This window comes from Penicillium coprophilum (genome assembly GCF_028826855.1).
Source record: "Penicillium coprophilum strain IBT 35676 chromosome Unknown utg000005l_segment0_segment0, whole genome shotgun sequence".
In the NCBI taxonomy this organism is placed as follows: Eukaryota; Fungi; Ascomycota; class Eurotiomycetes; order Eurotiales; family Aspergillaceae; genus Penicillium; species Penicillium coprophilum.
The window spans coordinates 1,574,260-1,601,229 of record NW_026622724.1 but is presented as its reverse complement, the minus strand read 5'-3'; the positions used below and the strand labels follow the sequence as shown (position 1 = coordinate 1,601,229).

The following is a 26,970-nucleotide window of genomic DNA, read 5'->3' as shown; positions in this document are numbered from 1 at the left end:
GACTCACAAGCACTCGGAAATCAGTAGAAGGCAAAATCCGAAAAAGCCCCCTACCTCAACCCCAGGCTACATGCAACATGCACTCATATCCATTCTCGTTTTCGTTTCCATTTCACATCATTCGCACGATTACCGACCAACCCAGCGATGAATTGCTTCCAAGGATGGATCATCTTGAACCCAGTGGCCAGCGCGCAGATCAGCAGCTCGCAAGTCCGCCACGACATGTTGGTCCGTGAAACGAGCCAGATCTTGATGGAGGGTGACACTTGCGCTCTTGAGAGCTGCGGCGTGCTGGGCTGTCGCCTGAGAGCCGCGGAGGATGCTGGCGCGTGTCATGGCCCATCGCTTGGCTGCGGCGGCGCGAAGGTAGATCTTGTGCGCTTGGAATCTGCGTGCGCTGCTGTCCAGTATAACTCTGCGGAGCGGATGTTAACGTGTGTCGATATGATTGGAGAGACTGGGTGTGTGTGTGTGTGTGTGTGTGTGTGTGTGTGTTTGGGTATTGTACCTTTGTAGCTCGGCCTTCTCGGTCTCGACGTTCCCTTGCCCTGTTACCGGACAGGGTTGGTAATTGGCGGACATTAGGGTCTGGGCCGAGGCCAGAGACTCGCGGAGTACCACAAAGCCATCTTCCCAGTATTCTTCTTGGGATGGATTGACTTGCTGTTGCGAGATATGGAGTAGGAGAGTGCGGTAGTCGTTGATTATCTCAGCGACTCGCATCGCGCGGGCTTGATTGACTGCATGACTCGTTAGTTGATTTTTGTTTCATTGGCTGATAGGATCAACTTACGTCCGTCTGCCATATTAAGTATATAAAAAAAGGAGGGTGATTCAGATGGAATAGGGAGTCAAAAAGCAAGTATAACGAATGGACATCAATAGCCAATGAGAGACGAAAGAAAGGCAATGGTCAGAGGAACTGAAGGTCCATGGAGTCGAGAATGTTAGGCCACCAACAGTTGGGGGGATGGATAGATATAAGTTGGGAATGGTGTCTCCCATACCATCATAATTCCCCAAAGAGGTAAAATAATAACTATGGATTTATCAGCCCTGGAGCCGACGTCAGGATACATCAGCCAGAAGTTGGGCTGCACCAATAGACGGTCAGGATGCCACGATCAGGGAGTTTGGATTGTCAAGCACAGCTGGGATGGGGACCGGGCCCCATAAGCTCCCGAGAAACCGTTTACGGCAGGGCATTTTTCCCAAGGAGATGGACCTAGTGGAGAGAGAAAGAGGAACTGGTCGATTGCATCAACCCTGTGGATTGAAAGTGGAACCCGCATGTGAGATTAAGTTGTGTTCGATTTGGTTCTTGAACGGATGGTCGTTTCATGATGCTGATTGGAGAGTCTTGGTGAACTACTCGGTGGAGAATCATCTTAATTTTTCTTTTCTTTTTTGCGATGCATCCTCGTGGGGGAGGAAATTCGCAGAGTCTCAGCCCTTGGACCTGCATGAGAAACTCGGACCTGAACTCGGACTTGACGTGTAGTGGATCTGACAGTTTGGAGCGAACATGTTCAGCTGGTCTTTTGCCACACTTATTCTTAGTCGAAGTCTTCTAGCCACTTTAGTATTCCTCCTCAGGCTAGGTTGATGAACACGACCCAATCAGAGACGAAGAAAAACGCTCCAATTTTATGACCCCAGCCACCGCTGAGCCACATGTGGCACTCTGATGTCCGTGTCTCCTTGCATTTCCCAAGGTGGATGCAGGTAGACGCTGTGATCGATAGTCAATCTTTTCCAGTGACATTCTTTTCATTGTGACAGGCTGAATGATATCTCGGACTACCCGACAGCATTATGCTAGACGTAGTATCCCGAGGTTCAGATCGATAATCAGATCGATAGTATCGGAAATGGATCTCTCTAGTTTATCTCAAGGTGCAGAACCCCGAACATGACCGAAAGTATAAATCCATGCAGAAAATTGAGTTATCATTCACAAATCGTCTGGTTCTCTCTAAAGTCCTTCCATTACTGGTCGCTTACATCCATAGCTTGCAGGAGGTCGCTCAGTCCTTCTCGGCTATGGCCTGCAGTCGTTCATCAATCTCCTCTTCCGTCAAAGCACGGAACTCTGTAGTTGTGCCCTCACCATCGACCCGTGGACCACCAACGATACCAATCTCAATTTCATGCTTCTTGAAGTCAACACTGAGCACATTGCTGAGGGCTGTGATGCCCAGCTCCACAACCTCCTCCCAGCTGCCCGGGGCCGCATCCTTGTTCTTCAGCTTCTTCTCCAGGTGGTTCAACGCCTCCTGTTGCTTGGGTCCAGATGCTGTCGCCTTGTATCCAACGTAGTAACCGGCAGGGTCACACTTGTAGAGCTGCGGGCCGCTCTCATCATCGACAGAGATCAGGGTCGTAGCCACGCCAAGTGGTCGCATGTAAGCCTGAAGAGTTTCAACCATGTCAGCTACCCTGTCCCTCTGAATGGAATGATTGTACAATGGCGGGGAAGTCCTACCCTTTGTGTGTAGACCTGGTTGATATTTGCCAGTCGCTTTGCCAGGACATCGCACGGCATTTCGTATCCGAACTTGTACCGGAACTCAGCAGCCTCACCACGGGCCCGGTCAACGGATGCGCGAGCATCTGCTATGGAGCCGGTCATCACACAACCTACGGAAGGCGAGATCCGGAATACATGTGAAACGGAGGATGGGTCGATCAATTTGTCCTAGGAGACAATGGATTAGCGTGAGCGCAACCCTTCAGTTATCAAGAAATCCATCTTACAGCGACTTTCTTCTGGGAGAGCACCACGGCACAGTCCTTGCCCCTCACACCGATGGAGGTGATGTTGGCTGAGGTGATGGCCTTGAATGCATATTCTGAGGTGTTGGGTCAGCGGTGATGACAACGCACGGATTGAGGCCGCTGGGTAGATCGAGGCGGATTCATCAAGTGGGCATTACATACCAACTTGGTACAATCGACCCTGGTCAGAGAAGATGGTGATATGTCTATCGTAGGCGCTTCCTGCGGAGAGAACCAAGGTCAGTGGATGAAGTCATGTGGTTGCGGTGGGCCATCGACTAGGGAGCATACCAGACATGACGGCGGATCTTCAAGTATTTTATAGTGAGATTAACAAAAGCAAAAGATATAAATGAGAAAGGAAGGTTCAAGAGGATGAGACGATGGGGGTTACTCTGTGACGCGTGCCAGAGCTGCCTGAGCTCAAGCTTGAGGTCAGCTTCACCGCCTTCTAGGTTCCTCTATAAACAGCTCACCTCTGTACATTGGGTTTCTCGTACTATTACTGAGTTCGAGATTTTACAGGATGGTGAAGACCTGCAGCTGGATGATCAAAATATTGTCTTGTAATTTTTATTTGTTATTTTTGTGGTTCGCTCTTGGATGCGTGAATATCAATCAACTTTCGAGGGAGAATGATTCGTATAGTAATTTATTACATGCTTCAATGCAGATCAGTTATGGACGATATGAGGATAAAATGACTTTTGACATGAACATAATTACACCGTCCCAAATGCTGTGGTAGAGATATATACACATCCAAACCCTAGAGAACAATCCAAGCCCCATTTCGTCAGAACTACTCGCTGTCGCTTTCGCTGCTGGAGATTTCGATCTGAGCAGTCCTAAGCTTTCGCTTCTGTGGCTTTTTCGGAACAGCAGGCTGAGGCTTCTCTTCGCGAACTGGGACAAACTTCTCCTTCCTCTTGGCAATCTTGGCCTCCTTCTTTGAAATCCCAACACCATTGGGGGCGGACTTTTGAGGTGTGCTCGCGGCATTTTGTTTAGCTGGGGCCTTGGTCGAGGCTTTGGTCGGGGCCGGGGCAGCAGATGGCTTTTTATCGCTGTCACTGTCACTGTCACTGCTGCTGCTGCCGCTCGACGAGGTCTCATCATCACTATCCGGCGCGGGCTTGCTGACAGCCTTCTTCGGAGCCGGGACATCATCGTCACTATCCTCGCTGCTGCTGATATCAACAACCACAGTTCTGTTCTTCCGCTTCTTGACTACATTTGGCTCGGGAGCTCTGGGTTTTTTCGGCTTCTTCAAATCCTCTGCGCTGAAAAGCTTGCCAGCAACAGCGAAAAAGACCAGCTCTGCTCGCTGCCTCTTCGGCAAACGCTTTTGTGCTTCTCCCTCCAGCTTTTCTCCGAAGTTGACATTGTCCAAGTCCTCACTTCCTGTGGGCAAGCACTCGCGGAACGCATTGATAGCCTGCAGATATTCGGGGCTTGGGCCTTTGGACTCTTGCTCCTCCGTTTCTTCGTCCTCTTTGGGCTTATCGAGATCCATATCAGCCTTGATAACCTGTCTTGCAGCATCGCTCATTCTCTGCTTAGCGGCATCGCCTTTCAATCCCTGCATGTACGCCAGCAATGACGTGTTGTACTTAGTGGGAACATGCTCAAGCGAATAGATGTGCTTGAACAGGTTTGTTTCCCGGTTCTTTTGGAACTTCCATGTCGCGCGCGCTCGGTGGTAGTGGCTCAAGTACGAGAGAATAGCAGTCTCGTGGATTGGGTAATCAGTCGAGGCAGTGCCGTTTTTCCTTTGCTTCTTCTTGTCCCGCTTATGCTGCTTCATCTCTTCGTACATCTTGTCTCCGGCGTCTTCGACGTCTGCGTCGGCTCCGTCAGTTGCGACAGCGTCATTGCTGTCAGCCTCGTCCGACTCGCTGTCGGAGTCGCCGTCGAATTCCTTTGTCCCAGGTCCAAATGAGACACGCTTTTTCTTTTGCTTGTGCGATTCATCCTTGCCGTTCTGGTCGTTTTCATCTTCGGTATGGCGGCGCTTCTTCTTTTTCTTCAATTCGCCGTCTGTCTCGGGTACATCCTCGGCGACGGACTTGCGCTTTTTCTTGTCCTTCTTTTCGGATCTGGCGTCCTTTTTACTGGGGGTGGACTCCTGTGCGTCGGCACTTCCCTCTTTTGTAGAATCCTTCGACTTCTTCAGCTTCGATTCGAGCTTTTTCGACGGGGACTTGCCCTCCGTCTGGTGCGCCATTGTGGTGGGTAGAGTGCGACAGGTTCTGGCAAAACACAAGATAGAATTGGGAGGAATGATCTAAAGAAGGCTGAGATCTGGACTTTGGGGTCTGTAAATGCGACTTCGACTGTGCTGAGATTGGGCGGAGACAACTTTTTTTCTGCCGATCAATTGCGCGGGAGTTAACTAGACGTGTTGCCTCAGGCAAAAATATAGCTTTCTCCAATTTCAACATCATCTCCTCTATCCTTCCTTCTCCATAGTACTACAGCAAAGAAGAGATTACACAGTGTTGTATAAAAACACAACGACACACAGTCTCTACTAGCCCGAAAATTTCTATAAGACAATCAATCATACCTATCAAGGCAGAATCAAGCATTTGACAGTCCTAATTCACTCGTAGAAGTTTGGTCTCGAGACTATTCAAGAAAGAATATTGTATTTTTTGTACTGGGCCGTGGCAGGGGGTCGCTTTGACTGACAGAAAGCGGGAAAAAAGGAAGCATAATGTAGACAATTTTCTATGTATAGCCCCGGATTTTTGTTTTGCTATTATGTATTCAGCTCCTGATAATTTTATACATATGAAAATGAGCATATCGTAGAACTCGTCAACTGCATTAATGGTGCCCAAGAAGAATGTAATACCTGACATCTATGTCCCAGAAGCAAATCCAGGATCATTAGCCCCAGTATCTTTCCTCTCCCTGCGCACCTCCTTCTGGACAAAACTCTCAGTTCCGGAGCCCGTAGCAGCCGCAGATGCAGCAGCCCTCCGTTTCGCCTTCTCCCTCTCTCTTTCCTTTTCCTTTTCCTTCTCTTTATCCCTAGAACTCAAACCAACCGCCTTTCGCCGTTTAGGCAGCTCATAGACATCGTTGAAGTTCATCACAACACCCAGGAAACGCATATCCACATCTGGCTGATACGATAGATCACCGAGGAGAACGGTCAGCCGGGAGCGGAACTCAGCGGAGATTTCCCGTAGGCGGACTCGAAGTGAGGCAAGCATGTTGTCGTCGGCAGCGAGATTAGGGCCGGATAATGAAAGAGGGGTATTGATGCCGTCTACGCCGGCACTGTCGGGTCGGACGTCCGGGGTTGAGGCCATTGAGGTCCCCGTCCGAGTGTTGGACTGACGTGATATGAGATCACGCTCTGTGAGACCCCATTGACCTTGGGCGGAGCGAGTCTCGATCTTGGCATTTATCTCCTGGCGACGGGTAAATTCCGCAACGGAAAAGGAGTACAGGCCGTCTACGGCATCTTTATAGGCAAGCATGAATTTGAGGATCTGGTGGAGCTGGCTGAGGAAGCTTTCTTCGGGTTGTTTGGCGGAGGTTGAGGTCGAGGCGCCGTAGCGCGAGGAGGATGCAGACCCTAATAGACCTTTGTGGGTGATAGAGTTGAGGTATTTGGTATGTGCTTCGATAAGGTCGTCCAGCGTACAGTCCGGTCTCCGGATTGCCTCGAGCAGTTGTTCCCAACTGGACTCGATGACTTCAAACAAGATATAGTATTGGAGCTGGTTGACGAAGTGGATCATTTCTGCAATCACGCAGCGTGCTCGCTTCCAGTCTGCTCCGACTTTGTCCTCCACGTTGCCGAGTACTCCTCGTGCACCGGTCATACATCGTCGCCAGGTACTGTTCAGCGCGAACTCAACTCGCTTGATGCGCCAGAGGAAGTTGAACACCTTCAGGTATTGGGTTGACGCCCATGGTGTGATGACCACATCCACGGGAGCATCGATCTTATATTCCAATGTGAAGCAATCCCATCCGATCTCACCGTGACTCAGCTCGAGCATACGGGCATCAAGCCGACGCAGAACTTCTGGGGTGTCGTATTGTGCATTGGAGGCACGGATAGCATGTTCCAGCTGTGCGGTCAGGGTATGTCGATATTGTGAATTTGCTGGACGATCCAGATTTGTAGCAAGCGACTCCATGAGCAAAGCAATGAAATCTCCTTGGCCCAGCAGCAGGTAACTCTTTAGTGCTTTTAGGTGATCAAAGAGGTTGAACTTTCCGTTCATCAGGGAAATCAATCGAGCCATTGTGGTCTTATATGCTTCATCAATAGATATCTCGAGAGTGGCGGTGTCACCATATCGAAGCTCCTTGGAGGCTTTCTTGGAATAGGCCTCCACCCACGCCGAATCACCGCAGCCATGGCGGATGAAATTCAAGGATTTTCCAATCAGGAAAATCTTCTTCGCAAATTCCTGAGTAATGATTGAAGGTACCATATCATCATCGAGCTTATATTTGTCCTCCCAGACGCTTGTTGCAAGCCGCCGGGGGTCAGTCTTTGGCCGGAACTCTGGATCAGCGACAAAGAATTCCTTGTATGGATCTGACAATTCGCCATCGTAGATCCATAGTCGTAGCATGTCATAGAATGGACGCGTGACATGAGCAAGAAGTTTCTCGGCGAAGGCGCACACGAAGGGATCTCCGTGGGATGTTGAAAAGCCGTGTATCAAGGAAATCAACTGGCCACCCCTCTTGCCTGTGATTCGTGTCAGCCATAAGAAAATTTAGCCATCTGCCTGTGCACTTACTCTGAGCCTCTTCCACGATCAAGCTCATCAGTCGAAGAGCCATCGTAGCATCTCTTGTCCACACCACACATCGCTTCAAGGTAACGCCACCCTTTCGTACACCTTGAACCTCAGTTCCGTCTCCAATCGCGGCCAGCGCCTGTCGGATTTCCGCCTCTAGTGTAGCCACCAAGCTAAGGTATGCGCGCAGCTCAATGGCAATAGCAGCTCGCAAGCTTTGATTCACCAACCCCCCTTCTTCGCTCTCCACAAACACAGACAGGCCTTTATAGAGCAGGCAAGGCTCCGCCAACGTGTTAAGAAGTGAGGTTATCGGTGCAGACAGATTAGAGGGCAACTTCAAGCTCGACGAGGAATTAAAGTGTAGATTCGATGAAGACAACCCCTGCAAATTGAACGGAAGGTCGCGCAAGAGCCTCTGCTCAACAGACCCAGAGAATTTCGCCGGGCCTGATGGATTGGCACTCGAGGGCCGAGGCGAGGCAGCACGAATATTCTCATCGCTTGGACGGTCATTCACTCCAGCATCAAAGCGGGTGGCTGGTATTTCCGTTGAGCCGCGTCTAGCCTGATCTACACCATTAAGATCGATATCATGTCGCAACGAGCTCTGCCGCTCCATCTTCACCGGCAGCACGCGGTGGTGTTGCTGCGAAGCCGACGAGCTGACAGCGGGACCTTCATCCTCCGAGTCGATCATCGTGCCTCGTCTTGGGCGTCCGCTCTTCCCCAACAGATTATGCAAATTCACCTCATCCATCAACGGGCTCCGGCTTCGTTCCCCGCCCTCTACTGGTTCATCCGAGGCGGACAACTTATAAAGTAAAAAGAGGATACCCCATTTCTGCGACAGCACAGGCTGCGTCAGGAGGCGAGAGTAGAGATTGGAAAACCGCACCGCCTTATCCGGGCTGACATTTTCGCGCCGCAGCTTGCGCTTAATCAAATCTGGCGCGTTGTTGATGTTCTCTGTTCCGGCGAGACTTCCGCGCCGTCCACCCAGCCCCGCTGGTGACCCTGGGTCTGGGGTGTTGGTGCTGGCGTGGGTGTCGAGGATGCGCCACGCGCGCTCCATGAGGACATGGTGGCGGCGACTTTCGGCTGCGGCCAAAGCTTCCTCTGCATCGGAGTAATCTTCGTCTTGAATGGCGGAGATCGGGAGCGCGGGAGTCAGGCCATCGACTAGCTGGGAGAGGGCATCATCTAAGCGGCGCCCGCGCGCAGGGTTCCGGGCTGGGTTTGACATTGGCTGCCCGGTGCCCTAGTGGGCGGATTATTCGGTGTCTTGTATCTGTTCGCTCGTGATTGGGGTCTGTGGGTGGTGTGTTCGTGGAGCAATTGTTGGGGAAGATGATATCGCGGTCAGGTAGCGGGTATGAGGGGAAGATCGCGAATTACGCCTGAGACTAGACTGTAGAATTTCAACACACGTCCGAGATGAACCTTGTAAATTGCATTTCAATGGAGATAATGCGGACTCCAGCTTGAAGCTTGAATGTTTGTGTTTGTGATGTTTGACGTGGATTGATGCCAAGTTTGTAAGGCAGCTAAATCTTATCGCCCTATCGTTATCTGAGTTTTCAGCCCTGGAGGTGCCGTGCCGACCTCATATGGATAATATATCCCCCTCATATAAAATCCCACCTTAGGGCAGTTGCTACACATCCTAAGGTTCTCAAACCCCTGTTCTTCCATTACACCCTCGGGCTGTTTTGTGGGCTTCCATCTATGAGTTCTCCACAATTGAGTATCTTTACATAAGGCCGACTACACTTGGAAACTAAGACCAGAACGTGGCCTTCACTGGGTCAGTCATGAAATATGTGCAAGGGACTCAGACCGCTCGGTTAAGACTCCACCGATTGTTAGGTTCAGATCAAGGCAATACGCAGTCAAAGCGTAATGAGAGTGCAGCCAGAGTACATGCAACCTAGGGGTCAGGACTTGGGACCATATGGAGCCGACCCGCTATAGTGACGTCCGTGAGTCGTCCATATACGAAGGATCTGTAGCATTTGAGCCGCCCAGACGCCCTAATTAGCGACCCTAACAAAGCATTAATCAATTAGATTTTCATGTCCTTGTTCTCCTTTTCTCTTTCATGTCACTGTTTCAATAAAAAACCCCAATGTGCGATCTCCCATTATGGGCCCCGGCACATCTACATCAGCGACCGCGCGGCCCTTTTTTAGGGTATTAGGCAACGCAAAGCTCAAATTACTCGCTGCGTTCTTGACAGTCTCGACAATCCTCCTACTCACACTGTATTCGGGAGGGTTATCACAAAACATCTCACCTGGTGCAAAAGACGAGATCGAAAACGTCAAAGATTACTGGACATGGGAAACGAGAACCCAATTCCGGAAATCCCAGCATGGCAATGAAACCGATTCTACAGAGACATCGCAGCATGGTACCTGTGACACTTTCCCGTCGCACCTGTTATCGCGCGTTCAGATCACCCTGAAAACCAGCGCAACAGAAAACCCGAACCGAGTCAACACACACCTGGCCTCTGTAACTCGCTGCATTTCCAACTTGCTAGTTGTATCGGATAAGGAGACCGAGCTCCAGGGCCATCATGTATACGATATCCTAGCCGATCTGCCACCCTCTGCCCGGAACCGGACTCCGGAGTTCGAAGGGTATGATGCGCTACAACGCGGGGATAGCAATATCGACGGCGCGGCGGGGTGGAAACTCGATCGATACAAGTTTCTACCCATGGTGGAACGGGCTAAGAAAGTGAACCCCGATGCAGAGTGGTACGTCTTTCTCGAGACGGATACTTACATGGTGTGGGATAACCTGTTCCGAATGCTGGAACAGTTCGACTCATCTGTCCCTTTGTATATGGGATCACCTGCGCCAGGCCGCGACCTCGGTGATGGAAAAAGACTCTGGTTTGCATACGGTGGCACGGGCTTTGTGCTATCCAGAGCTGCGATTGATGCATTGGTTGTGCGGGAGATTGGTAAATATGGGCAGTTTATTGGACAATCGCTTAGCGAACAGTATATGCAAGCGGTGAAAGACGACTGTTGCGGCGACTCTGTGCTTGGATTTGTGTTGTATGAAAAGGGCATCGAGTTGTCTGGGATGTGGCCGATGTTCAACCCGCACCCGCTGGACTCGATTCCCTTTGGTGACGATCATCACTGGTGTCAGCCTGCGATTAGCATGCATAAATCGCAATTGAGTGACATGACGGGGCTGACAGATTGGGAGGATGAGCGAGATAGAACGGTATGAACCCTTTTGTCGAGCCTATTGGTATGCATGCTAATCCGTGTCAATTCAGAATCCATTACTATACGCAGAATTGGTTGACTATCTTCGTCTGGGACAGTTGCCAGAGCGAAAAGGTTGGGATAATGGAGCCTGGGGTGGAATCATCGAACAGCCTAATACTCTGCCCCAGCATGAATCATTAGAAGCCTGTCGTCAGGCATGCCACGACAAGGATTGGTGTATGTCCTACACTTATGACAGCGTTGGAGCCTGTGTGTTTGTGAAGACCTTGCGGCTTGGGGGTACCAGCAAACCAGAGGTTGCCGATCAATTCACGGCTGGATGGGACAACGAAAAGATCCAAAATTGGCAGGCGAACCACAAGTGTGAAAAGCCCATGTGGATGAAGCCGAGCATCACAAGAATTTTCTGAGCGCTTTAGACATGTACATTACTTTCATATATTTAAGATATTATGTACTATACAATGATAATGATGATATACCATGCCTGACGATATGGATAGAACACTATGGTTGTTTCATACTTTCCCTTTCCTGTAGATCCCGGAGCTAGGAGCTGTAACTTGAAGCATCGCAGTAACTTCCCTCTACCTCAAGAAGACTGAGGATCTACATAGATCCAAAAGGATGTATACACATTCAAAGCGATTGTCGATTCATTTGCCCAACCATCTGGTTCAAGGAAACTAGTCAAACACATCAAAAAATCACAAAGCCATCCGTACGCCACCCAGGAATCATGTATTTCGACAGCAACCCACATTTGGGAAAACAAACAATGCACCGTTGTGCCCTCAAGTATTAGACAAGCGAAAGGTTAAAAATTCCTCTGAGAGACCAGGGAGGATTAAGAAAGGAAAGCAAAAGGGTAAAAAATACAACAAGGGAAAGGGGGAGGGAACATCATAAAGCAGAACAACAACCTCGAAGCCATAAGTAGAAAGAAAACATCTCATACGCCGGATTGACACATCCTCAAAAAAAGGTCATTCCAGACCACCAAGTTAGTCCGTCCATTTTTGAGTCGTGAGGTTCATTAACACCTGCCCATGCCAAAACAGTCGGCAAAGCCTTAACCGAAAGAAACCGCCAGGAAAAATAAACTCCTAGGAAGAGATCAACTGCCGGGTCTAAGCAGTGAACTGTATTTCCTGTATGCGGCGAAAAAGCAAGATAGGTATCTTGAGATGAGAAACAAAGCAAAGCTTTCTCACCGACGCATGCCCTGTGTGGGGATGCCACTGGGTTGCATGCCCATGTTGGGAGGCATGTTATACCCGTGGTGATCATATCCGGCTGACATGCCATTCATCATAAGGGGACCGAGCCCCTGGGCCTGAGACACCGGGCAATCTTTGTGTGCCAGCAAAAGAGTTTTGAGGTTAACAATTTCCTCACGCAGCTGAGTCACTGTCGCAGTAAGGGCATCGTTCTCCGAGGTGAAAAGCTCGACCTTATTTTGAAGGTTAGCCAGCCACTGCTTCTTCCGTTGACGACATTTCAGAGCCGCGACACTGCATTGTAAACGTTAGCATGCTGATCTCTGAGTACATCAAGGTGGTTATTCATACCGATTCCGCTCCAGGAAGTTGCGTCTTTTCTCCTCGTCAGTCATCTTCTTGGTATCCATGGGGAATTGCTTCATATCATCGTCCTCGTCATCTTCATCATCCATATCCGAAGGCATTTCCGTGTTGGCTTTCGCCCTTTTGTTGGATCCCTTCGGAGCATCTTCAGCCTTGCGGCGGTTATTGGCGGGAGCCTTGGCGTTCTTTTTCCCTCTGCCCTTGGCAGGTTTAGCGGGTTCCTGGTCAGACACATCCTCCGCACTGGTACCATTGGTGTTTTGGGAGACACGTCGTGTGGCAGCACGGGTATCATTTGGCATTGGGGGATGGTTCATTGGAGCATTATTTGTCTGGCCACCCTTTGCCAGCATGAACAGTCCGTTTGCCGCATCAGCCGCATCATGTTGAGTGAAGTCAGCGGGCCGAGCTGGTTTTACATCCATAGTGGCAGCAGCTTCCTGCTCGTTGGGGTTGGAGGTTGGAGCATTCGCGTTGTTCTTCTTGGCTGCGAGCGCGGTGCGATGGAACTCAATAGTGGAAGGAGTGGCGCCACCGTTCTGAAGTTGTTGCAAGAGAGCCTGTGAGTTGGGACTGGGGGCTGGGAACATGGAGCCTCCACCGCCAGGTGTCAGTCCGGTGCGGAGGGAGGACTCGTTCGGGGTAGGGAAGCCGCGACCGATGCTATCGAAGTAGTCATTAGGGCCAGTGGGCCCTGGGAGCATAGCCGGACTGAGAGGTCCCGAGCGTAGAGAGTTGGTCCAATTGTAACCGCTAGCAGAACTTGTTCCAGGTAAGGCCGGTGAGGTGAGGGCAGCGACAGACGGAAGAAGCGATTTGCCTGGGGTCTCCGCCGGATTCCCTCCGAACGATTGCTCAAATGGATTGGGCTCTAGCGAGAAAGGATTGTGCATGGAATTGAAGTAGTCTGGAGTATCAGACGCAGTAGGCGCACCCGGTCGTGGAGGCGGCGCCAACGAGGTCTGAGTCTCTACGTTAGGTTTCTGGTCCTTCTGTGACGCGGCCTGCGAGTCTAAGGGATCGAGTTAGCAATGCGCCAAGAATTCATACGATCACAAATAGGTACCACTGCGGTTATGAGATCGTGTTGGGGGCTTCATTGTGGAAGATGTGGTGGGGAGGAAAATCAATGACGCCAGAGGGTGAAGTCATCGCGACGGCAAAAGACTTGGGAATTTAAGGCTCGGGGAGGACAGTGGCGTATTACCAAAACCAAAAAGGGGAGTTCGAAGTATAATGCAGATGGGAATAATAGGGCATATATCAAAGCAAAAGTACTAGAAAAAAATGCGCAGAAAATATCCGTGACACGAACCTTCTTTTTCTGTCTTCTTCGAGTCCATAGGAGAAGACATATTGTGAAGAGTCGATACGGCTGAAGCGACCGCAGCAGACATTAGGCTTCGAATAAAATGAGATATAAAATCTGTAAAGCCAAATAAACAATAGTGTGTATCTCTAGAGGGAGTGTGAGAGAAAGAGAGAAAGTGACGTAGGGGGAAGAGGGATATGATGAAATTTAGGGATTTTGGGATTTGGCAGATGAGAGAAAAAAACCACAATTACCAACAGATACGGTAATTTTAAAAAAATTTGAGTAACAAATTCGATGTGTATGCAACATACATGATTGTAACGGTCTTTCTCGTCAATTTCGGCCTTTATTTCCACCGAGATTGGTGCATTGGTACCATATCCAAGTGTTATTATTGGTACTCCGTACATTTGTACTCTTCTATTGGCACATCGTGTACTTGGGTGTTCTGTCTAAGGTGCAACCATCTCGAACATTCTACATCAAGAGATTACTTAGACCCTTGACCACAGGAGCATTGTCAACCTGGTCCAATCTCATAGGAGTATTGTGCAGAGTAGACTTGCAAGCGAGTCGATGGTTGCGTCCTTGGAAGATTTTTGATACCGAGAGGTTGGTCATCCCAGTCCTGTATTATTCATTATGTCACGGTGACGACAGAAATCTCTCCCGCTGTGGATCAGATGTCCAGATTCATCCAATCAGAATACATTTTAGTCGAATGCCAAGACAAGCAATTTCGCACTAACCCGAAGAATGTGGTGAAAACGATGACGCAACGACACGTGAGGTATCTTCCTTGGAAGTTGCCACTGGAATCTACAATGTACAGCAGAGATATCTAGATCTACAGAGAGTGTAGACACCACTGTACCCCGACGGGGAACTATACATATCATTGACCATGTAATTGGCGGAAACGCTCTTATCGTATATGTAGAGCTTGTACGGAGTTGACCTATTACGTCCCGAGCCTTCAGGGCTCAGGGGGATAATTATTAATCAACGTGTATGGTTACGTGTCCCCGTATGTATACGGGGTATAATTTCGAGGTCGCGTCCGGCACCTTACACATAAATGACCATCGTTGAGACACATCGCGTCAAATTGGCCAAAATCATATTATTACCCCTGATCTTACGAAAAACCAACCGTCCTAGGTGATAATATGATTGAATATATACCATGACAATGTTGTATATGATATGTCATGTAGTTCTACACATATCTTCAAAATGTCAATTGTGACAGTCATCAAGGTCTAGCCTAAATCGTTCAATCCATGAGGATAGGGCTGTTCCGTTGTGGAGAGACATTCCCCACAGTCTTGGTATCCTTCAACCTTGATTCTACTCCGGATCTCTGTTCAACACGGTCTGGAATTGGCGATTCAACCAGCTTTTACTCTATCTTGAAAACTTGAATGGTGTTCGCGCAAAGTTCATCAAGGGTAATACAAAATATTGCAGTCCTCATTTCCACAAAAACACTCGAAAATACCGGCATTGGGCGAAATGTTGGACTATATTTAAGCTCTATAAATGCCGGCAGTTGCAGAAACTTACATTCAAGGTTGCTTCACGGCCAACAGGCTCCAGGAAAACACAGTCAACTTGACTTGAAGTTTAGAGGTGGAAAGATCAAGCTATGACAAGAGCGTCAGTATATCCAGTTGAAATGTTCTGTGTGCTGCTTCTCGTCCCGAGAGTAGGTAGACCATACTATTCAAGGGGAAGCCCCATCATCCTCACCCAGATAGACATGCTTACACCCTAATAATCTACACAAATCTACTCCGTACCAGCTCAGAACCTGGCGACAACCGAACAACAAAGACCATAGCCAAGACGCATACTTCAATATAACACATTTTCAATAGGTGATCGTTGATATCTATCAGCCCCTAGAAAGATTGAAATATTTACAGTTCCCAGCTCATCCTCATCTATACCAAAACTTCACGAGCCCCGATAAGTCGAATAATTCCAAGGACCCAGAAGGACTGGAACATGATAGTGACGCCAGCCCTCCTCGCCCTCACGGCCACGTCCCTTGACAGTGAACTTAACCTCAACCTCTGGCCAGAAACTCTCGACGCCCTGGGCCTCGTACCAGGGACCCACGTCAAAGCGCACAGACCAGTTGGTCTTGCTGTCTGCAGCGGGCAGCGCAGCCAAGATAGCAGGCACTGACTCTGAGGTTGTTCCGACTGGTGTCCAGTTGGCGACGCGGCCGTCGGCGTTTGTGGTTGCGCGGAATGAAATGTCGCTGGCGGATGTCGGGGTGGAGAGGAGGGTCAGGGTGACTGGCAGATTGGCTGCGGGTTTTCCTGACAAGGTATTCAGACAATGGCAGGTGATGGGGTCGCGCGCTGCCATGGTGGTTGGGTTCTTGATTTGGGTTGAGTCTTTGGTGTGCGGGGTGGGGGAGATTTGTTGCTGATAAAGTGCGAGGCGGTTGGTGGTGCGACCAAGTTGTGGGTTGTTTTGAGGGGAGTCCATTCATTCAATGGGAAGATAGAATATAAGAAGAGAAAAGAGGGAGAAAAAAAAAGAGGATTATGCTGGAAGGGGGAGCTCTACGTTGCCGTCAATGTTCATCGGAGGATACCGATGACTACGGAGAGTGCCATGCAGCTATCAATTAGGATCCACGCACATATGTGTATAGTTTCAATATTTTTGTGATAATCTATAGTAAATGGAATTGTCTCGAATTATCTCCATGACAGGTTTACTGTGACTGTTCTGACGAAGAGGTTGTCATAGAAAGCCTTCCGATTAGTAGAGGGTTAAGGGGTAATTAGGACCCCTATATATCGAACACAGTAGTGTGATAATGATAGAATCAACTAAAAGAGGAAGTCAAGTGATGTGAAAGTCTTGTCTTCCGGAAAGTTCGATTTTGCGGGGCAACTTGGGTCTTGAACTTCCAACTTCGCAAAGTCGCAACCTCAGCCAAACATGTCTTCCGCCGTAGTACATGGCGACGACCTTGACATGGAGCCTACGCTCCAGTCAATTCTCAACCAAAACACTCTTCGTTGGATCTTCGTCGGAGGAAAAGGAGGTGTGGGTAAGACCACCACCTCGTGCTCGTTGGCCATCCAGTTGGCCAAAGTCCGCAAATCTGTCCTCCTCATTTCGACCGATCCCGCACACAACCTGAGCGATGCTTTCGGTCAGAAGTTCGGAAAGGAGGCCCGTCTGATCGATGGATACTCAAACCTGAGCGCGATGGAAATCGACCCTAATGGGAGCATCCAGGATCTACTCGCCACCGGAGATGGACAGGAAGACCCCATGGCAGGATTGGGCATGGGAAACATGATGCAGGATCTTGCCTTCAGCGTAAGTGCTTATTATACAGCTGTTGCGCCAGATACTCTACGTGTCAAATCTAACTTTGGTGACAGATTCCCGGTGTTGACGAAGCTATGTCCTTCGCCGAAGTCCTAAAGCAGGTCAAGTCGCTTTCCTACGAAGTCATCGTGTTCGATACCGCCCCCACCGGCCACACCCTTCGATTCCTCCAATTCCCCACCGTGCTCGAGAAGGCCCTGGCTAAGCTCTCCCAGCTCTCCACCCAGTTCGGTCCCATGCTCAACTCGATTCTGGGCGCTCGTGGCGGTCTACCCGGAGGTCAGAATATGGATGAGTTGCTGCAGAAGATGGAGTCGTTGCGGGAGACTATTAGCGAGGTCAACACGCAGTTCAAGAACCCAGACATGACCACCTTTGTCTGTGTATGCATTGCAGAGTTCTTGTCGCTCTACGAAACCGAACGTATGATTCAGGAATTAACCAGCTACAACATTGATACCCACGCAATCGTTGTCAACCAGCTGTTGTTCCCCAAGGCAGGAAGTGACTGCGAGCAGTGCACTGCCCGGAGAAAGATGCAGAAGAAGTACCTCGATCAGATTGAGGAGCTCTATGAAGATTTCAATGTGGTCCGCATGCCAATGCTTGTTGAGGAGGTGCGCGGGAAGGAGAAGTTGGAAAAGTTCAGTGAGATGTTGGTGACCCCATATGTGCCTCCTCAGTAAAGGCGATGTCGATGCGAGATATTTGTTTTCCCTCATGTCGGACGAATTATGAAAAGACTAGAGAATATTACATGAAGCGTTGGCCTTGTGGACTATCGGCTCGAACCGCCCCTATGTAGAAAACCCCGGCTTACGGACATTAGTCCATGCATCATCTATCACATCCTGACTAACCTCTGTAACGAACTCCTTGATCCCTTCTCGGTCGATCGGAGACACAATGCACACAATCCTTGGCCAAATGATGATGAATACCAATTAATATATATCCTCGAGAGAGAAACTCCAATCGTTTCGTTCCTACTCATCTATTTCTGCGATATATTTCGATGATCAAAAACTCCATATACAATATGATCTTGGCAACTCAAAGAGGACATGATTTTTTGCCCTAACAGCGAGTTCATGCCCTAAAAGCGAGAGCTGCAGTGAGCACATCTGCAGCTCAGTGGCCCCGCGATCCAAGGCCACAATCCGTGGTGCCACGACACCACCGCCGGAAGAGCCAATTTCGCGCTGCATAGGTTTGAGAATCTGCGGTGAGGGAAAATGAGTGTCAGAACCCATACAGCCATACAATTCTCGCTTCCAAATACTCCAATTCCATGTGCCCTGGGATTGATTCGAGACCGATGCTCCTCCACGCAAGCCTCACTTTGTCAGACCGAATCCTCGGGAGGAGGTAAAAAAGTGGACAGACCAGGATCCCGTTCCACTGTAACGGTCAGAAGCTCCAAATTGACACACATTCAAGAGGGAAAAAAGGGTTGGGCCTCGTTGGCTGATGAAAGTGAGGCGGGTGGTTTCTCTCTTCCTTAAGCCCCCGAACGTTCCGACAGGAACGCTCCTCTTAACGGTGAGAACACAGGATCTGGCCCGTTTCTAGTAATTATCCTACTGGTTTCCATTTCTTCTTCTAGCCGCCTTCCGTGGAGAACTCGCTCGAGAGTTACCGGATACATGGGTAGCCGATTGGTTTCATTTGCCTATGGAGTATGTGCAGCGACCTTGTGGATCGTACTGTTCGACGACGGGGGTACGCGGTCCCCTCTGCCGGTGACCTGTTGTGAGACCATATCTCCCGAAGGATCGAGGCTGGCAATTAGTGCATCCCCCATAGAGATTTGTCTTATTCGTCTCCATTCCTGGTGGGATTGTTAATCGGTGAACCAGGGTATCAATCCACTTATTTATACTCTCGATGTCTCGTCCTTCGGACCTGTGCCAAAAGTCCCACAAAGAGCTTTCAGGCACGGACCGTTTGTGTCGGTGTCGACTGACATCAGACCCTAGCTCTTCCTCCGCCTCGTCTTGACGCCTCACCTCTCAGCCCTGACAATGTCTCCTGTCCAGCAATACTGGCTTCCGGGGTACGGGCTATCCCGCCATATTGTCTTAGGCCATATCCATTACTTCCTTGGACCAAGTGCAACAGTTAGACCCTTTGCTTATCAGGCATGTTGTTATTGCTTCCATTACACCTTCTCTATACAGCCCATTCTAATATAATATAATTACAGGGACGTGAAGGTTACCTCATCAATGGAGTGCCACTCACGCGGGTCTGTGGCCCCCATTTTTATTCAAGCATTGAAATCGGAGAAAGAGCGAGAGAGTGACTAGAAACTACAAATTACTAACTCTTCCGAACAGGAACAAATTGATGATCTTGCGGTAATGTCTCGGGAGTACGAGAAGCAAGAAGCTACTCGAATGGCCCATAATTCCAGCGGTGGCTCCATTTCTAGCTCCAGCAGTGGTAACTCAGCAACTCAATCTGAGCCATACATCAATGAAATCATCCTTATCAGTCAAACCGGACCACGCAGGCAACTAGACTCACGAGGCGGTCGTTGAGGCCAATTTGGTTTCCTTGCTTCCATCCACTGGACTCGGCGTTTCTTTTCCAATCTTTGGATCCGTTCTAGGATTCCGTTGAGCAGCAGCATCATGAGGACTTTCCCGTACGGCCGTCTGATCACGCACCGGTTGGCCATTTTGTTTTGTATTCTTTTCTTTTCTATTCTTTATGGAAAGATTGGTTCTTCGTGCCTCGGAGGATTTCGTGGAACACAGAGACATTTGGCCACATGGATATTGAACGCCCTGACTCTGCTGCCCAGGTGGACTCCTTGGATTACAAAAAGCCCTCGGACGGACCAGTGGAAGGAAACAAATCCCAATCCTGGGATGGAAGTGGCTTGTGAGGACAAGAGCGCAGCCCGGGTCTGAAGTGATAGGAACATGTGCTTTTTGTCTCATTCTGATATACCCTTTCTCTTTTGCTTCTGGTCTTGAATATCTCTTAAGGTTATAACGCCAAATCTGATTTTGCATTAGAATCTTGGATTTAAAGCTGTTATCCTATTGACATTATACGCCGGAGTGATACTTTGGGGCTTGGAGGGAAACGAAGACAAGCGAAGAGGTCCTATCAGCCGCATAGAGGTTAGATGTACCAGGGCTAGAAGAGGCAGATATGGACACCAACGGGCTTTATGCTAATACACCGAATGGAATACATATGTTCAACCCTGATGATGATGACGAATCAATGATAAACAGGGACATAATGCCCAGCAGTACTTGAACTATTAATAAACCTAGCTTAAGAATAGACTTGAAGGCTTATTGTCAAAAAAGACATCATCTTTCACTCATCTCTATAGACCATTCGTAACAGCATAGATAAATCAGACCCTAAGATCAAAGAGTCTACTACATCATATCTCCATCTCTCATCTTTTTTCCCCTCCAAAGATTAGACGGGGGGGACGCCATGGCTGCTTTTGGGGACCCCTCCCTCCAAACCTCCAGGGTCAGAAATGGCCAATACATAAAGAGGTCCAGCAAAATATCCGACGGAAGTGAAAATATGGGGAGAGAGTGTGTGCATAAGAACTGCAAGACTAAAGAGGTAAAGAAATAAGTGTGGACCCCCGAAAAAACGCCAGCCGGATGCCACTCTGCATGGAGTCCCCAAACAACCGTGTTGTGACCGACACGGGGAGATCACTAAAAAAGGGGGCAGGCAGAAACAAGTTGGAAATCACATAACAGAGAAAAGTTCAGTTTTCAACATCAAGGTCATGGTGTTTTTATTTTGCAACAGCAGAGCTCAAGACTTGTGTGCGGAAGAAGGCACCCTTGGTCTTCTCGATGACTTGCTGGTAGACCGACTGAGGGGGGTGGTTCATGATGACAGTGCCCTCCTTATAATCGATCTTGGCGTCAACTCGGGTATCGCGAATAAGGTTGACAATCCACTTCTCACCCTCGTCCTGGTTCAGACCGAGGCGAGCGGAAAGGTCGCTAGAAAGGGAAAACAACGTTAGTTTGATGTTTGTGTCAAATTTCCAATATCAAAACTTACTTGATGTCAATACGCTGGTGAATCTTGCAGTAGCTCTCGGAGATGAGGTGGCGGGCAGCGTCGACGAAAGCATCGGCGGCCGACACAAGGAAGAAATCGCTGCGGAGCACATCCTCTGCCTCGCCGAGCTTCTTCTGTGCTTCCTCGAAATCGAAATCGACGTAAAGGGCCTTGACGAAATCGGTGACGGGGTCGGTGTACTCGTAGTCCTCCTGGCGAACAACGCGGATCAGGTCCTTCAATTGCTTCTGGTAGACACCGGAGTGCTTGTGGGGGCGGCTGCGGTTGGTGATGACAGCGGCGGCGAGGTACCGCAAAACCCAAGGGCAGCTAGTCTGGATGGTGTTGATGTAGGCGGGAGAGAAGAAGAGGTCGGTGAGGACGTCGCGGGCGGGGTCGTGGTTGAAGAAGGGGAACAGCGCCCAGTGAATGAGCCACGAGCGGTTGGTGAGTTGAGCCACGGGGTTGTTGAACAGGCGAGTCTCAATTGAGTCCTTAACCTTCTGAACCTCCTCCATAGCACCCTCCCAGTTGGTGGTCAGGATCTCTGATGCAAGCTTACCCCATGTGGCGGCGGCAACCTTGTCGTTGTCGGTGGACAGAACGCGGAACTGGTAAAGCAGTTCAGCGGCATTTCCATAACTGCCGCAGCTGTACTGGAACCGTCCGTAGTCGTAGAGAGCGTTGACCATCTCGTTGGTGACACCGTGCTGCTCCTCGAGGAACCGCAAGTTGGCGGCCTTGTCGCTTCGCAGATTGCCGACGACCTCCTCATCCTGCAACAATTCGGTAATCTTCTCACTCTGATCCTGGTAGTGCTGTAGCTTGGCCAGAACCTCCTCGCGCTTCTTCACAAACTCTTCGGGGATGGTGTCGGAATTGTTGATCTCCTGCCACAAGTTGGCGACGTAGTCGGTCATGTTGGTGTGCTTCAGAAGCTCGTACTTCGCCCGGGTGATTTCCTTGTCCTCCTCATCGCCGGTAGCGCTGAACTCGAGCAGGGGGAAGACCAGGTGACGGTCAAGGTACGGGATGAGTCGGGGGAGCAAATCATGCTGGGAGGCGATCTCCTCGGCGTGAGCAGCAGCGCCGCTGAGCAAATTCTCAGCGGTAGGGGGGCGTTGTCTGCCATATTTAATCTCAAAAGATGGCAGAGGGGGTTTAAAGGTCTAGAGGGGGATAACAAAGGCCAACCGCGATCAATGGAGAATTTGCAGATTGTGCGGGCGTCGGTGGCCCTAAACCCTTTTTGGAAGTGGGTGTTGAGAAGCGGTGGCAGAAAATCTGAGCAGAGGAGCATCAGATGTCGCTCTCCGATCTTCCCAGCCCTTTACCTTGATATCCCCATCTTCTCCAACCAGGTCTATTTTTTGGTCCTTCAGAACCCGAGAAATGGCATCTATTCTACACTCGGGTCCGTCCTCGGCCATGCGAAAGCAGGCGACGACCACTCTTCGCGTCAATCCTGCACAGTCCGTGGCTTCCGTTCAGACATGTAGTTCATTTTCCACATTATGTCCTCAGGCGAGGTTGAAAGCTTCACGTAAGTTACTTATTGTTCGCTTTCATCTTGATTCTTTGATCTCCTAGGATCTACAAGAGCAAAGCAGAGCCCTCAGGTCTTGCAATATCTTGAAACCAACAGACAAGAAAGAAGAGAGAAAGAAAAAAACCACGCATATATGCCGTGTTGGTTCCGCGTTGACAGATAGAAGAGCGTATGGCTAACTACTTACCTCAGATCGTCCTCAATTCACTCTCCCTACTCTCCCTACCCGCCAAAGCCGTACCTTCCTTGCTCATCTCGGCCGTCAAGCACAAGCCCTGAAACAACAATCTACCGCCTCATCCGCGATTCCACCCTCAGCCAAATCAGACAAGAACTCCAGCCCGACCCTGCAGCTCACCAACCTCCCCTATTTTGTCCGTCGCACTGCCTCCAATCAGCTGCCTGTCTACGTCGTCACAAAGGCCGGCGGCACTAAGCAACTCACCAAGCTCCAGAAGACCGAAGGCGATTTGGACGCGCTCCGCAACGACCTAGCTGCTGCCCTGGGTGTTGTCGACGGAAACAAGCCTAACCCGGATGTTACTCTCAACCGACTCACTGGCCACATCATTGTTAAGGTATCTTCGCTTCTAGAGTGCAATTGATCCGCGACAGAAACTGATGTATCAATACAGGGCTGGCGCAAACCAGAGATTGTGAAGTTCCTCCAGGAACGGAACTTCTAAATGCTTTCTTCTTTAATACCTCAATCTTATCTCACAAAAACTGCGATTGAAGAGCTCATCGCAACCTTTCAATTGGCCCAAGACTCACCCTCAAAAAGCATCATTCATACCCCCTTACTGCGAGGGGTATGCTAGATTATACTTATCGGAGAGATCAAGAATCAAATCACGTCGATAGCAAGGGAAGAGAAAGAAAGAAACGAACGCTCACGGTGGTCCCTGATGTGGATGGGTAATATCTATTTCCTTGATCTCTCTCTCCTCTTCCCTCGGTGCATACCTTAATCTCGTTGCGGGTTGGTTTTCTTCCCTTTTTTCTTCTCTTCTTTTCCTTTGGTGTTCGTGTGTTATTTATCCGGTCGTGTCTTCTGGCGTGTACCTGCTTTTGCCTTCGTCTTTGTTCCTCTGCTTTTCTCTCTACCTGTAACACTTTCAATATGTACATTTTGGACGACTCGATCGGTGCTAGTGCTTTTACATTGAATGACCACATGCATTTCCATATGGGAAACTTATAACAGTACGCAGCATGTAAGCTTATATCTGAAATTAGACGCCATGCCGGTGTAGGTCATAGGTAGACCTTTCTAAGGTCTCGAAATTCCGGCGAGTGGACGGAATTGAGGGCTTGCGTGCCCTTTTCCATTTCTGCTGGGTACTTCAATGTGACCGGGTTAAACTACGAATCTGCAATAAGCCAGTAATTCAGTCTCTGCAAATTTAAAAGCAGTGGTCAATTGGTCATGGTGCAAGTATCTCTCGATTTGCGTCGAGGGTATTTTAAGCATTGTACACCGAAGCAGAACAGAACGCTATCTCACGAGAACAAAAACAAAAGCCCCATCACCCACCAGCGCCCAAAATTTAAGAATAGAAAGACTGACAGTCGACATGAGTACAAATGACATGAGAGAAAATCAAGATTGTCGTATATGCTAAGTGGGAGATGATCCGATTCCTCCCAGGCGAAACTGGTACAAAACCAACCTGTCACCAGCACATTGGAGGTTCATGCAGACATCATTTACTCCGCCAACCGAGCATATGTGAGGAGCTGGCGAACAACGCCACCGTCAATGTTGGGGAGGAGCAATGCACCTAGCAGGCTTTCTTTTCTAGGAAGAATTCCGGATGGGATGTTGAGAGGGGTGTTGTCGACTTGCTTTGATTTTTCGGCGAGTCGGCGTAGAATACCCAGTCCTCGGTTGACAATCGAGCTGAAGGCATACGCATCGGCTTCGGCCTGACTTCTTTGTCGCATGTTGATTTGTGGGATGCGTTCTGTACACAGTGCGCAAGAAAGCCGCAGGAGATGGACAGCAAATCCGTCCACTGACTCAAGCCATGCTTTGGCAAGTGAGCCATCGGCGAATGTAGTGAGGACATCGGCCGACAAAAGACCTTGCATCAAGAACACTTTGCGTGCATCTACGACGGCCATCGGCTTTTTGTCGGGGACACAGGAGATGGCAAGGCCAAACGCGCGGGTTAACAACTCCGGCTGGGGAGGTGCAGACCCATCGCCAGAGAAGATGGCTTTGAAGTAAGTTCGGTTCGGGTCATCTCTAGCCAGCATTTTCGCAAGCCCGTCAACAGCAGCAGGGGTGTATCGATCAACTGAAGAGTTGAATGTAGTGAACATCACTTTTCCAGAGGGTGATGTGGGTTCTGGTTCAGGAGAGAACGCCAACAGGAAAATCAACAGATTAAGTGCCTCATCTTTGCCGGGAATTTGAACAACATGCGCCAAGTTACTCAGCAAGATCACTGCATCCTTCATGAAGTCTAGCGTGTTGTGACTCGTCCGCAAGAACATCTTGCGAGTTCCCATGCAACGGAAGACGGTGGAAAACAGCTGGGCGACAGGAGGGATACCAAGAGGTAAGAAATTGGTCTCGCTGAACGAGAAATTGCGCAGAATGGTGGTGATACAAATGAGTCGATCGATGGCCCGGTCTAATTCGTACTCAATACTTCCAAATTGAGGAACCTCTGCAAGTGATGTGTTTTCGGTCTGGCAGTCTCGGGTGACTTCATCATAGGAACGAAGAAGCATAGTATCCGACTCCTCCAAGGTGTGCTGTGCTAGAAGGTCGACCTGATCTTCAGCACAGTCGACCAGACTCTCTACCAAATCATCACAATTCTCCAACGATATTTGAACAGATGGTTCACCAGAGAGTGTGGTGAGGGTATCCAAGGCAACCCGGATCTCGGCGTAGATACCAGACTTGAGCGCCATTGTTAGAGCGTGAATATCAACAACTCCTAATTCTGCAAAGCCCGGCACGTCTGGCTTTAGCCTCGAGATATCCTCGCCAATCTGGTACATCTCATCAACAACAATAGGTCCGTGGAACCGACTTCCTGTCAGCACCATCGGTTTGAAGGTTTCCTCAATAGGTCGTTTTACTAGCTGTTCTGGCTTTGGGTCCGGTTGCCCTTGCTGCTGCTGGCCCGGAATAGGCGTAACGCCCTTTCCAGGTTGCGGCGAAGGAGCTGCGAACTGTGCGGCCGCGACTTCAGTGGGTTGGACCGGTGGTTGCGACGCCCTCGAGATGCTTTGCCTATGTCCTCCCTGAGCTGGTCTGCTTTGACTTCGCGCGTGTGTCGGCGTGGCAAACCCATTCACTGGGTTCCCTGGGGTATTATTATGAACTGGTGTGTTATTCTGGGGGGACTGTGCGATTGTTGGGGCTTGCTCAAAGCCTGGATTTGGCTTCACCGAAGGGGAGTTGAATTGACTAGGCTGCCGGGGTATCCCGCCTTGCTGTTGCTGTTGCTGCTGCATCTGGTCCGCGAGTTGTTTTTGTTGTGAGCTGATGAAAGCCTGTTCGTAAGGGCCCAAGTTCCTTGAGTGGTGAGCTTGAATCTCCTGGGCGGCCATTGGGTATTGCATCTGGGGAAATTGCAGCTGATGTGCAACTGCTGGCCACATGTTTGTTGCTGTGACCTTTTTCGATCCTCCCATCTTCATCACCGTAGCGTAGAGCTGAACGAGGTTGATCGGACGACCACTGACAATAGGATTCGGGTCCATGGGAAGATTCTGACTCATCATAAACTTCTGCAATGAGCGCAAGAATCCTTCCGGGTTACTGGGTTTCGGCATGTTTGACGGCATGTTTGGTGGCACTTGTCTCATTGCTCCCATGGGCTGCTGAGGATTGGCCATCGGGTTCATGCCTCCTTGAACCTGACGTCCAGACATTGCAGGGTTGGTATTCATCCGTGTCTGCTGCATTGCATGCAGCCGCTGTTGTTGATTCGCTAAAGCTTGATGGTAGCCCTGGGGTACTTGTTGCATGCCATTGAACTGCGGCGCCTGCATCGATGGTTGGGGTGCTCCTGATGTCATTCCACCAAACTGTTGTGTCTGCATGAAGTTGGCGTTCTGGGGCGTATTCACGCGACTGCCGTGGTCCGACTGCGAAGGGGACATTTGAGTTCCAGGGTGCGGACCAGCAGGCGAGAAGGGGCTTGGAGAAGCCGTTCCCATACGAGCGCTTTGTTGATCGAAATCCTGCATGATGGGCGACTGCGTTACGTTCGGGGACGCTCCTTGCTGAAGATGCTGATATGGCGTTGGGTGTTGGGGA

At 49.7% G+C, this 26,970-nt stretch overlaps 12 protein-coding genes across 12 annotated transcripts; 4 read left to right on the top strand and 8 right to left on the bottom strand.

Moving 5' to 3' along the window:
• Positions 1 to 129: 129 nt before the first annotated feature.
• N7500_008204 (uncharacterized protein) lies at positions 130 to 809 on the bottom strand (the record flags this gene model as incomplete). Its single annotated transcript, XM_056679348.1, has 3 exons — positions 130 to 418; positions 512 to 743; positions 797 to 809. The coding sequence occupies 3 exons, from the start codon at positions 807 to 809 to the stop codon at positions 130 to 132; spliced, it is 534 nt and encodes a 177-aa protein (XP_056529720.1).
• Positions 810 to 2,030: 1,221 nt separating this feature from the next.
• Positions 2,031 to 3,079, bottom strand: prs2 (proteasome core particle subunit alpha 1; the record flags this gene model as incomplete). The annotated part of the gene is made up of 5 exons (XM_056679347.1): positions 2,031 to 2,414; positions 2,489 to 2,701; positions 2,761 to 2,855; positions 2,944 to 3,003; positions 3,073 to 3,079. 5 exons carry the CDS (start codon positions 3,077 to 3,079, stop codon positions 2,031 to 2,033), a joined length of 759 nt encoding a protein of 252 aa, XP_056529719.1.
• Positions 3,080 to 3,583: 504 nt separating this feature from the next.
• Positions 3,584 to 5,008, bottom strand: N7500_008202 (WKF domain-containing protein; the record flags this gene model as incomplete). The annotated part of the gene is made up of 1 exon (XM_056679346.1): positions 3,584 to 5,008. One exon carries the CDS (start codon positions 5,006 to 5,008, stop codon positions 3,584 to 3,586), a length of 1,425 nt encoding a protein of 474 aa, XP_056529718.1.
• A 640-nt stretch (positions 5,009 to 5,648) lies between these two features.
• Positions 5,649 to 8,805, bottom strand: N7500_008201 (tubulin gamma complex associated family protein; the record flags this gene model as incomplete). Its single annotated transcript, XM_056679345.1, has 2 exons — positions 5,649 to 7,507; positions 7,560 to 8,805. 2 exons carry the CDS (start codon positions 8,803 to 8,805, stop codon positions 5,649 to 5,651), a joined length of 3,105 nt encoding a protein of 1,034 aa, XP_056529717.1.
• An 899-nt stretch (positions 8,806 to 9,704) lies between these two features.
• Positions 9,705 to 11,223, top strand: N7500_008200 (uncharacterized protein; the record flags this gene model as incomplete). Its single annotated transcript, XM_056679344.1, has 2 exons — positions 9,705 to 10,805; positions 10,861 to 11,223. The coding sequence occupies 2 exons, from the start codon at positions 9,705 to 9,707 to the stop codon at positions 11,221 to 11,223; spliced, it is 1,464 nt and encodes a 487-aa protein (XP_056529716.1).
• Positions 11,224 to 12,023: 800 nt separating this feature from the next.
• atfA (bZIP transcription factor atfA) lies at positions 12,024 to 13,499 on the bottom strand (the record flags this gene model as incomplete). Its single annotated transcript, XM_056679343.1, has 3 exons — positions 12,024 to 12,327; positions 12,385 to 13,411; positions 13,466 to 13,499. 3 exons carry the CDS (start codon positions 13,497 to 13,499, stop codon positions 12,024 to 12,026), a joined length of 1,365 nt encoding a protein of 454 aa, XP_056529715.1.
• Positions 13,500 to 15,673: 2,174 nt separating this feature from the next.
• N7500_008198 (hydroxyisourate hydrolase) lies at positions 15,674 to 16,216 on the bottom strand (the record flags this gene model as incomplete). The annotated part of the gene is made up of 1 exon (XM_056679342.1): positions 15,674 to 16,216. The coding sequence occupies one exon, from the start codon at positions 16,214 to 16,216 to the stop codon at positions 15,674 to 15,676; it is 543 nt and encodes a 180-aa protein (XP_056529714.1).
• A 462-nt stretch (positions 16,217 to 16,678) lies between these two features.
• N7500_008197 (ArsA family ATPase) lies at positions 16,679 to 17,763 on the top strand (the record flags this gene model as incomplete). The annotated part of the gene is made up of 2 exons (XM_056679341.1): positions 16,679 to 17,065; positions 17,131 to 17,763. 2 exons carry the CDS (start codon positions 16,679 to 16,681, stop codon positions 17,761 to 17,763), a joined length of 1,020 nt encoding a protein of 339 aa, XP_056529713.1.
• Positions 17,764 to 19,101: 1,338 nt separating this feature from the next.
• On the top strand, positions 19,102 to 19,620 carry N7500_008196 (uncharacterized protein; the record flags this gene model as incomplete). The annotated part of the gene is made up of 3 exons (XM_056679340.1): positions 19,102 to 19,197; positions 19,284 to 19,325; positions 19,417 to 19,620. The coding sequence occupies 3 exons, from the start codon at positions 19,102 to 19,104 to the stop codon at positions 19,618 to 19,620; spliced, it is 342 nt and encodes a 113-aa protein (XP_056529712.1).
• Positions 19,621 to 20,612: 992 nt separating this feature from the next.
• Positions 20,613 to 22,260, bottom strand: N7500_008195 (eukaryotic translation initiation factor 3 subunit E; the record flags this gene model as incomplete). The annotated part of the gene is made up of 2 exons (XM_056679339.1): positions 20,613 to 21,075; positions 21,137 to 22,260. Coding segments are annotated over 2 exons (1,338 nt in total), but the record flags the coding sequence as incomplete, so codon positions are not given.
• A 268-nt stretch (positions 22,261 to 22,528) lies between these two features.
• Positions 22,529 to 23,371, top strand: N7500_008194 (mitochondrial 54S ribosomal protein mL49; the record flags this gene model as incomplete). The annotated part of the gene is made up of 3 exons (XM_056679338.1): positions 22,529 to 22,679; positions 22,878 to 23,263; positions 23,321 to 23,371. The coding sequence occupies 3 exons, from the start codon at positions 22,529 to 22,531 to the stop codon at positions 23,369 to 23,371; spliced, it is 588 nt and encodes a 195-aa protein (XP_056529710.1).
• Positions 23,372 to 24,395: 1,024 nt separating this feature from the next.
• On the bottom strand, positions 24,396 to 26,900 carry N7500_008193 (putative ARID/BRIGHT domain protein (SWI1); the record flags this gene model as incomplete). The annotated part of the gene is made up of 1 exon (XM_056679337.1): positions 24,396 to 26,900. One exon carries the CDS (start codon positions 26,898 to 26,900, stop codon positions 24,396 to 24,398), a length of 2,505 nt encoding a protein of 834 aa, XP_056529709.1.
• Positions 26,901 to 26,970: the final 70 nt, after the last annotated feature.